At 39.4% G+C, this 10,912-nt stretch overlaps 1 protein-coding gene across 1 annotated transcript; it reads left to right on the top strand.

Moving 5' to 3' along the window:
• The first annotated feature begins 8,754 nt into the window (after positions 1–8,754).
• Positions 8,755–10,134, top strand: LOC108367368 (putative nuclease HARBI1). Its single transcript, XM_017621970.1, has 4 exons — positions 8,755–8,985; positions 9,040–9,481; positions 9,543–9,687; positions 9,747–10,134. Exons 1-4 carry the CDS (start codon positions 8,873–8,875, stop codon positions 10,115–10,117), a joined length of 1,071 nt encoding a protein of 356 aa, XP_017477459.1. The 5' UTR covers positions 8,755–8,872; the 3' UTR covers positions 10,118–10,134.
• The last annotated feature ends 778 nt before the right edge of the window (positions 10,135–10,912 follow it).

Genomic DNA, 10,912 nt, shown 5'->3' on the forward strand with positions numbered 1-10,912 from the left:
TTGCACTATTTCGTAGTATCCTCCCCACATAGTCCTTCGTTCTAAATACTGTATTAATGTTATGCTTTTGGAATACCTTAACCAATTTATATGACGTTTTGCCCGTATAAGTCAAGACTGACCAAGCCTTTTCATTATTTTCCTTCTTATTTGATTTCTTCGTTTTNTGTATTAATGTTATGCTTTTGGAATACCTTAACCAATTTATATGACGTTTTGCCCGTATAAGTCAAGACTGCCCAAGCCTTTTCATTATTTTCCTTCTTATTTGATTTCTTCGTTTTTGTTTCTCTTATCTTGTTTACTAGGCCCTTTCTGTATCCGTTATTTTCCGCTATTGCGTATATCGTATTAAGTTCTTTGCTGTAAGCTTCTTTTTCCAATGGGGTTCGTTCAAGCCTGGTTATTAGACGTCTAAAGGCTGCATTTTTGTGCTGTTGAGGGTGGTTTGAAGTATTGTGTATTATCGTGTCTGTGGCCGTGGGCTTTCTATATATCGCGAATTCGCATTTGTTAGTAGCCTTATTTATTTTAATTGTTATGTCCAAATAGTTTATTTTGCCTTCGTTTTCCTTATCCATAGTGAAATTTATATTCGTGTGTTGGTCGTTGAGATAGCCTAGAATTTGTTCTTCCTTGTCTCCCGTTACAAGACATATGATGTCATCGACGTATCTTGCGTAGAACTTTACTCCCAGGCTTGTTGTCAGCTCCGTCATATACTTTTCCTCTAAATGTTGCATGAACACTTACATTAAAATTGCAGATGCGGGATTACCCATCCCTAGCCCATTAGTTTGTCTATATATTTTGTTATTAAACTTGAAGTAGTTTTGGTCTAGTGTTACCCTCAATGTGTTCACGATTTCCGTTGCTACGTTCTTGTCTGTTTTTTCTATCAAAGTTTTAGCTAACTGTTTCTGCCGTTGGTATCGATGGGTAAAGATCCTTAACTTCAAATGATATAAATTTCGCATCTTTGGGTATTTCTAGCGATTTCATCCTTTCAATTAACTCCGCTGTATTTGTAATTGTGTATTTATTGGGCAGTTCCAGTTTTTCTTTCAGCAACGATTTTAGATATTTCGATAGTTTGTATCCTGGTGCAGATTTGTGGTTGATAATTGGTCTCATCGGATTTCCTGGCTTGTGTATTTTTGGGAGTGCGATCATTGAAGGAGCCGAAGGATTCATTAATGTCATTGTATATGCTTTCCTTGGATTTATTATTGTTTTTGCCTGTTTTATTGCGTGTTTTACTGCCACNAGCTCTGCCTTTTCTTTATATTCTTTTTCGTACATTATTACCGTTGTGTTCCCTTTGTCTGCTATGGTTGTGATTACTTAATTCGTTTTGAGTTTTTTCTTTAGCCTAACTACTAACTTTTCGTCGCTTAGTTTTTTCTTTCCATGAATTTTATGCTTTTTTCAATTATACGTGTACATTTGTGTCTTGCATGATCTTGATCCTCGCTTGGTCTTTATTTTTATCATAATTTTCTATGTTGTGTTTCAGACCTTTTTCCAATATTTCTGTCTCTTGTTTGCTAATGGGAACCTCAGTCAAATTTACGAATCTGGAATGGAAAGGCATTTCGCTGTGTTGTATGTTCTTTGTGATGTTTTGCTTTCTATTGAGGTCATCGAGTTTTTTGTTTAATTTATTGTATTTTTGTCCCATAAATTTGTTGATATTCTCCTTTATTTCATCTAATATCTCCAGAAGCGTGCTGACAGGAAGGAGTTCCGCTAGTTCTAAATGAATGGAAAGTAGCTCCTCATTTGTGCGTTCTTTTTTGGCATACAGGTTCTTAATTTCATGTCGAAGGAAGCTGTTTTCTGCTCTTTTCAAGATTTTTCGCCTTTGCTCTGTGCTCGATTTTAAATTCTTTGTTTGTTTAATTTGATAATCACTACTACTTTCAGCTGAATGGTGCATGTTTGTAAGTGAATCACTTAAATCATCATTTGATTACGTTAAATTATTTAATTGTTGCCTAGACAATACGTTCGCAACAACATTTATTGCACCTGGTTTATAAATTATCTTTGGTGAGAATTCCTCAATAAACGCTCTCCATCTCTTCATTTTCACATTAGGATTTCTTTCAGACATTGCGAATGACAGTGGCTGATGGTCCGTGTGAATTTCTAAATCTTTTACGGCATAAAGGTAATGACGTAATGTTTTTAATGCCCAAACGATANAGATTAGGTTAGGTTACGGTGGTTGTCACTCCGCACGGACCAGCAGAGAGACACACTTAGGCCACTTTGACCCATTGTGATGCCACTATGAACGAGATCTTGTTCCTTTCCCTCAGTTTCCCAAATTATAGAACCATCGTGTTAACTTGACGCATCGTTGAAGGTCGCGGACGTCCACAGATTCGAGATCGGCTAAACACCGAAAATCATGTTCGTTGACAATAGCAAGTCTTGACCTTGCCCTGGCGGGGCAATGGCAGAGATAGTGTTCTACGCTCTCCACTTCCTCCTAGTCCCTGCAGGCACGACAGAAATCGTTAGTGGGATAACCCATTCGCCTAGCATGCGCTCCCATTAGGCAGTGTCCTGTAATTATACCGACCACTGTGCTAATAATGGGGCGGTCGATTTGTATAAGAATTTTAGATCGTTTTTCGTTTATAAATGGCCAGATTTGTTTTGTAACAGAACATGTGGGTTTTTTCGCCCAACGTTCGTTGGCCAATTTAATGAAGATAGATTTCAATCGGTGATTACTCGAAGACAGGCCTGCATCGAGCGCAGAGTTTGCTGAGCGTAGTTCAGTTCCCCCCCCTCGCAAGCTCGTCTGCCGAAGTTTCCCGGTATTCCACTTTGCCCGGGTACCCATACCACGTTAATAGTGACTTTCGCGGCAAGCTCGTTGAGGGTACTTCTGCATTCGGCAGCAACTTTTGAGAAAGTGTTAGTGCACTGTAAAGATTTAATCGCTGCTTGGCTGTCAGAATAAATAGTGACAGATTGTAGAAAGTTTGCGCCATTTTTATGCCATAGGGCGGCCTCCCTTATGGCTGTTAATTCGGCCTGAAAAACGATGCAGTGGTCAGGGAACCGCCTGCTTAGATTTAGTGAGAGTTCTTAAGAGTAGATTCTGCTCCAACTTTGTTGTCGAGCTTTGACCTGTCCGTAAAGATAACGGTAGAACCTGGATCTAAATCCGAGTGGTTTACCCAGCCGCTTCTGTCTGGAATTCTGGTAGAAAACCTATCTTCCAAGCAGAAATGTGGACTAATGTAATCCAGCTTGGGTAAGATTGCTGGAATGTTGCCCAGAATCTTGTGAGTGACCGAACCTAAGGTATCTCCATGTATGAGCTGCATTCAGTCTAGTTGCGTTGCAGCTGGCCTGATATCTACCGTAAAGATCGGTAGGGAGAAGATTCAATACAGTTTCCAGAGCCTTACTGGGAGTAGAAGGCAGAGCAACCGTGATTAACATGGTTGCCTCCCTTTGTACCCGGTCCAATACGCCTCTGTAAGCTGATTTCACTAGAGCCGGCCACCATACGGATTCGGACAACCGCCGTGTACATCCAGTGTATTATATGTGGCTTCATCGTTTCCCCACCGCTGCCTTACAGGCGTACGGTTCCGCCTCCAGCCCAACTTCCTGTCGAGAATTAAACCGAGATATTTAACCTCGTTGGAGAGTGTAAGTCCCACCCCGTTTAGGGAGGGGGGCTGAGAAGATGGTATCTTATATTTCCTCGTGAATAGTATCATTTTGTTCTTGGTGGGATTGACTTCAAGTCCATACTCAGAGAGCGCTCTGCAAAAGTTCGCTTAGCGTTTGGAGATGCTTGCCCGTTGCTGTGAGTGCAATGTCGTCAGCATACGCTACGACGTGACAGCCGGTACTCTGCAGTCTCATCATAATTGAGTTCACTGTTAGGTTCGTTGCATGCCTGGTTATGGAATCGCCCCATCTCTGATGAGATAATTCTTCTTTCCAGGAGAAGCCTTATAAGCTCCACCAGAGGCCGCTCCAGCACCACTTGGAAAAGTGAGCTCACAACGGCCTCTGGAAGAATATTGTTAAAGGCGCCCTCTTTGTCAAAAAAGACACCTAAGCTAAATTCCTTATTCGAGTCCTTTTTCAATTTTGGACACACTTTCGTGAAACGCAGTGTCCACGGATTTGCCCTTAGAATAGGCATGTTGACACTCCGACACGTCCTCGGAAGAGAGGCGCTGTCTGATATGGGCATCAAGAAGTCTTTCTAGAGTTTTAAGAAGAAAGGACGTTAGGCTTGGTCCATCCTCTAGGAATGTGACAAAGGCTAAGGCAAGCCTTAAAGATCTCAGCAAGCAGTGGCCACAGAAGGTCAACCGCCTGCCCTGGATTTCGGCAGGGAATATGCCATCCGGTCCCGGAGATTCATAATCTTTAAAGGTTTTAACCGCCCATTTAAACTTTTATTGTTGCACTATGCCCTCTACTGAGTGCTGTGGAAGATAAGTCTTCTGATTAGGTGCGTCGGCATTTGGTTCCGTTGTACACCCCGGGAATAATTGGTATTTTTTACGTTTAACATTAGCTTAGTTTTGCATAACCAGACATACAGTGAGTCTATGTCATTTTGCATTTTATGAGTTGTGTCCAAATCGTCTTCAATTATAATCAGCAGTGCATCATCAGCAAACAGTCTTATCTTACAATACCTGATTGATGATAAAATATCGTTGATGTAGATGTTGAAAAGAATTGGTGCTAGTACTGAACCCTGTGAAAGTCCAATATCTACCGGCAAATCCTTAGACAATACTTCCCCTATAACTGTGTGTTGCTTTCTATTAGATAAGAAGCTTTCGAACCACTTCAGTTCTACTTCTTTGATACCAATTTGTTTCAACTTACAAATCATTAGTTTTCGATCAATGGTTTCAAAAGCTCTTTTCAAGTCAATAAAAACTGCCAGTATTACTATTTTACTTCTCATGTCTTCTTTCCGTTGAGAAATAATCCATTTAAATGTCGTTTCACGCGAATGTTTAGCTCGAAACCCTGACTGCTCTTTAATTAATATATCAATATATCTTCAATATACTCCACCAGCTGTTTTTTACCGCTGTTTCTAATAACTCGGTCGAACTTCTCTAGCGCAGTTGCCAGATATATGGAAATTAGTAACGATAAATTCGAGCTTAATGTAGATTGGGTTGAGTTGACAGACTTAATTTTTGAATCGTATATTGACCCAAAACAAAAGTTGTCGGAACTTGTAAGGTACGATATGAATATTCATTTGGCTACGGATGTCCCTTTCCACTGCGCTCCAAGGCGATTATCCTACGCTGAGCGCAATTCTATACGAGAAATAATTAAGGAATTAGAATCCGAGGGAATAATAAGGCCAAGCAATTCACCATACGATTCCGCCCTAGTTCTCGTACAAAAAAAGAATGGACAGATACGGATGTGTGTTGACTACAGAGGACTTAACAAAATAACAGTACGGGACAGCTGTCCACTACCACTTATAGAGGACTGTATAGAGTACTTTTAAAGCAAGAAAATATTTACTGCCTTAGATTTAAAGAGTGGTTTCCATCAGGTAAACATCTCTCCCGAATCTATTGTATTCACAGCGTTTGTGACGCCCGATGGACAAAACGAATACTTAAAAATACCTTTTGGTCTAAAAAAAATTCCCCTGCCGTCTTCCAGCGATTCTTAAAAAAACATTTTTTGAGATTTAATAGACGCTAGAAAAATTATGGTTTATATGGATGATATCATCATAGCTACGAAGGACTTTAAGGAACATAAAGACTATCCTACGAATGGTTTTCGAAAGAATTAAAAGTCAGGGATTAAAGTTGAATATTTCAAAATGTAAGTTCGGGTATATGGAGATAGAATACCTTGGGTATTCAGTATCATCCAGGGGAATAAAGCTTAGCGAATCGCACGTAAAGGGTATTCTAAAATATCCAGTTCCCACCGATCAGAAGGAGCTGCACTCTTGCATTGGGTTTTTCTCGTATTTTAGACGATTTGCGCTGTCCTTTTCAAAGATCGCCAAGCCTCTACTTGAATTGTAAAAGAGAGGCGCTGAGTTTAACTTCACTGAAACCTGTTATAGATGAGGTGACCATCCGTCCTGTGTTATACGGGACAGTCCTCTTTTTTGACCCATTGTCCTGGCAATTTATTTTATACGGGACGCCAAATGTTCGGTATTTTTTTTAATGTCCTGTATTTGTCCCGTATTCGGTGTTTCGACGCCTTAGCAGCTCATTAAAATGGCATGCCTATGAACGAGTTTTATGTGATGTTGGTATTTGATCGTGATTTTCTCCATAAACAATTATAATTTTCTAATCTGAATGCCTGTTTCGATTCGAGGAATACATAATAATAATAATAATAATAATAATAATAATAATAATAATAATAATAGATTGGAGCTTACACATATGTTAGTGTTTGGCCGAGCTTCTCCTCCGATTTGTGGCGTGCGCCTTGATGTTGTCACACAAAGTGGAGGAACCTACAGTTTTACGCCGACTCCGAACGGCGATTGTATTTTTATGAGAAGCTGTTTTTCATGGCACAAATTCACTCGGAGGTTTGCCATTGCCTGCCGAGGGGCGACCGCTGTTGAGAAAAAACCTTTTTTCTAAATTTTTTGCGATGTTGCTTTGACCAGGGCTTGAACCCAGGCGCTGCGGAGTGGAAGCGCGCACTGCTTACCACTACACCACACCGGCCGAGGAATACATACAGTGACCAAAAAATAATTAGGACTCAACATTTTAGCAAAGTTTGGCTATTTTTTCTTAGTTTATTTAATGCTTATTCTTTTTTTCGAAAGTAAAGCTCTTTTCTCAACAAAACCTATATAAAAGTGTTTAGGTGCGACTGCTAACACCAGGCGCCTAAATTCCTGCTATGTGCTACTGCGTGTCCAAAAATTTCCTTCATTAAATTAATGACATTTTCGCACATGCAATTCTCAACTTTCCTAAGTTATAATTTAATGGCAGTTCAAAGTATGCTCGGCCTAGTCTGATGCATCCTCAGGACAACTATCCGGAGCATTTTGCGGACTCTGCATGACTTATTGGCTAACCAGAACGTAGTACCACAGCCACAAGCTATTTCGCTAGCTACCTCAGCTACATAAGCAATAGAACACCATAACTACAGGTACATAGTGTGGGAAGTTTCGAGCATTTAGAATATTTTTACTTTTGACAGCTCTTGCTACATACCACAGCCTCACCATTCTGGTTAGCCAGTTACAATCTTGCAGAGGTGGTAAAAGAACTTTTCCATTGGCCACAGTGCCTACCCAGTATTTTTGCACCAAAAAATTTTTTTTTATATAAGTACATACACGCAAGCATGCTGGTCTCCCCTCTCACTGAGTTATTCAAATACCAAATTTCTAACTTTGTGCAAAAAACTATAAAAATTAATTCTGCAGTGTTTCACCAAAATTTCAAACTCTTTAATTAGAATCTTTAGAAAAAATTTCGTTTGCAGATTTGTGCCTCACTAAAATTGAGTATAATAACGTGCTGCTCATTTGCTTCTCTTTTAAAAAATGGTCAAACATACTTACCTGCTTTGTATGAAAAAGATGCGCAACATCGTCAAGAAAAAAGAAATTAATTCAAAAATTAACGGTAATTCTTAGAGGCTACAAAATCGCACTTTATTATACTAAAATCTAAGATTTTTTTTTTTTAATTTTGCGGGGTAAAAATCTTGGGGAAAATTTCCTACAAATTTGTGATGTTACTACAAGGATGCAGGATGCAAGGCTAATACATCTAGATTGAAGAAGGCTTTAAGATCGACAAGTTTTTGTGAAACAAAGTTGCAAAATTATTTTTTGTCCCGTATTCGGATTCCATAAATATGGTCACCGTAGTTAGAGAGCATTTAAGGAGCTGAAAAATAAATTCACAGAGTCGCCTGTGCTAGCTATATACAATCCTGAAAAGGAAACTGAATTGCACTGTGATGCCAGTGCAATTGGGTTTAGAGCAGTTTTGTTGCAAAGACAAGATGATGGAAAGCTCCACCCCGTTGCTTACTTTTCGAAATCAACTTCTCTCCCTGAATCAAGATATCACAGTTTCGAACTGGAGACGCTAGCCATCATCTCTCTCTCTCTCTCTGCGTAGGTTCGAAGTGTACTTAGAGGGTATCCCATTTAAAATTGTAACAGATTGCAACTCACTTGCTTTGACTTGAGAGAAGAAGCAGGTGAACGCACGCATTGCTAGGTGGGCATTGGAATTAGAAAATTTTAATTACAATACATCGTAGTGGGGCATCTATGACCCATGGGGATGCTTTGTATCATTGTCAGGTAGCAACAGTTGATATTAATGAAATGGATTTCCAAATTCAGGTAGCACAAGAACGGGACGAAAATATAAGAAAATTGCGGCAGCAACTAGAAAGTGGAGTGGCTAAAAGTTTTGACCTAAATGAGGGTTTGGTATATCGGGTGAAAGACAACGGACGTAACGCTTTGTATATACCGAAAGAGATGGAAGATACAGCCTTATTATGTATCTCGAACGATAGGCCGCACGAACGATTCGTCTGTAGGCGATATCGTCACGGATTGCAATTTTGTAACTCTGTCGTTCGTCTTGTCTTTACGTCGATTACGTTGCAATCGTCTCGGTTACGTTGTATGATGTTGCCGGATGAAATTTTGGTGTACTTCCAAAGAGTTTTTCTTAGATTTCTAATATTTTCAGCTTATTTCAATGCTTTTTATTTTAAATGGGAAACATCGGAATTGTTTACATTTTGGTTTTGCTTATAAGTGTTTTGGTTGTGTTGCGGAAAGAAATATAGGGAAAATGAATTTTTAAAAATGTATGCTGCTATAGCGCTAATGGACGCCGAGGAATCCGAAGAAAGGGAAAGGCGGATACAGAGGAGGAGATTGCGACACCACACCAAAGTAATGGAACTACCTGAGACTGAGTAAGTTCAAGATTAGCAAATAATTTTTTTATGCTACAATGTATTCGTTTCTAGATTTGTTGCAAATTCCCGAATCAATAAACAAATATTCCAATACATATTAAACGAATTAAAAGAGCACATGGCTCCATCACATAGAAGCACCCACCTATCGCACCAGCTAAAACTCGCGACTTTTTTAAGATTTCTCGCCACCGGCAGTTACCAAAAATCTGTTGGTAACGAAAATATTTCGTCGATGGGGCAGTCAACTGCAGCCAACGTGATCAGGGAATGCCTAAATATTTTTGAGGACCATTTTTGCCAGAAATGGGTGAATTTTAGGAGAAACATCGATGAGGAAAATGCAGTTAAAGAATATTTCTTTGAGAAATACGGAATACCTGGGGTTATTGGTTGTGTTGATGGAACACACGTTCGTATTAAGTCGCCAGGAAGTGACAACCACCATTTATACCTCAACCGCATGGGTTTTTACAGTATCAATGTAATGGCGGTAGGTTAATGATTTACTATCTTTACAAGTATACATATACACAAATTGAGTTTCCTTACAGATATGCGATCACAACATGGTAATCACATTTGTTGACGCTAGGCATCCAGGGGCGAATCATGATTCATTTGTTTGGAATGTGAGTCACGCAGAACAGGAGCTAAAATCTGATTATAACAATGGAAAAACCAACACATGGCTACTCGGTAAGTTTTAAAACTTAAAAAGGCTATAAAACTATTACTGACAATGAAAATTTTTGTAGGTGATTCTGGTTACCCCTTGCAGCCATACTTGATTACGCCATTCAGAAGCGCAGCCAATGAAATTCAACGAATTTACAACACAAAGCACTCGAAAGCTCGTAATGTAATTGAGAGATGTTTCGGTGTTTTTAAAAACCGATTTCGATGTATAATTGGCTCGAGAGGGCTGCACTATTCACCAGAAAAAGTTACACAAATTGTAAATGTGTGCTGTGCTATTCATAACGTTTGTATATTTTTCAAACATCAAATTCCATTGGAGAGCCCAGATATGGAGAATCTTGTTAGTTACGAAGAAGAACTGGAAAACAGTAACATTTCGAATACAGCTGCCCTTATTAGAATGAGAATAGCAGAGAGTTTGTTATAAACGCAGTTTTATTATAAAGTATGTGTGTTTAGAAGTCAGGTACATCAGCAAAATTCATTTGTCTTAAAATTAATAAAATATTTACATAAAAATTCAACAAAATATCTTTTCAGTCTTAAATCCTAAATCTACATATAAACTAAGTAAATGCAACAAAATATCAATTCACACTTAAATCTAAAAAATATTTACACAAAAAAAAAAACAAAATATCACTTCAATACTCTCACAATAGTGGTATGAAAATTAATTCCGGAAGTACTCCAAAAATTTTTCAAAAATTTCAGATTGGCGTTCCACTGCAGCAGTTAATTTGTTTGTGGCATCCACCTGCAGCATTGATGCCTCTGCCATTTTTTTTGCAGCCTCAGCCTGCACTTTAGCGGCTTCTGCTTGGACTTTGGCAGATTCAGCCACTGTCTCTTGGAAGGTGCGCTTCCTATTAGTAGAACTTAACGTGTGCGTTGGTGTAGGACGGGTTGTCTGTGTAGTGGGAGTTACTACTCCCACTGGTGGTGGTTGGTTGTGCCTTATAGGAGATTGAAGGGTGGTTGTTTGTTGCCTTCGTTGGTCAAGTGTTGGCGATTCAGTCACAAGTAAAGGAGGCATTTCCTCCAACGACGAATGTCTTGACATGTTAGAGGTCGCCGTCGAAGGAATGCCGAAAACTCTGCCGCTCGGGGCTGCTGACCTCGAAATAAAAACCAGGCTGTCTATGGCCTGCTCCATTTCGGAAAGCGGAGAGTGACGGAATGGGCCACCACCGGTAGCAGTAAGGCTTCGTTTGTTTTCGGC

The sequence above is a fragment of the Rhagoletis zephyria genome, unplaced genomic scaffold (assembly GCF_001687245.7).
Source record: "Rhagoletis zephyria isolate East Lansing unplaced genomic scaffold, Rhagoletis_zephyria_1.1 Rzeph_scaffold_02651, whole genome shotgun sequence".
Lineage (NCBI taxonomy): Eukaryota > Metazoa > Arthropoda > Insecta > Diptera > Tephritidae > Rhagoletis > Rhagoletis zephyria.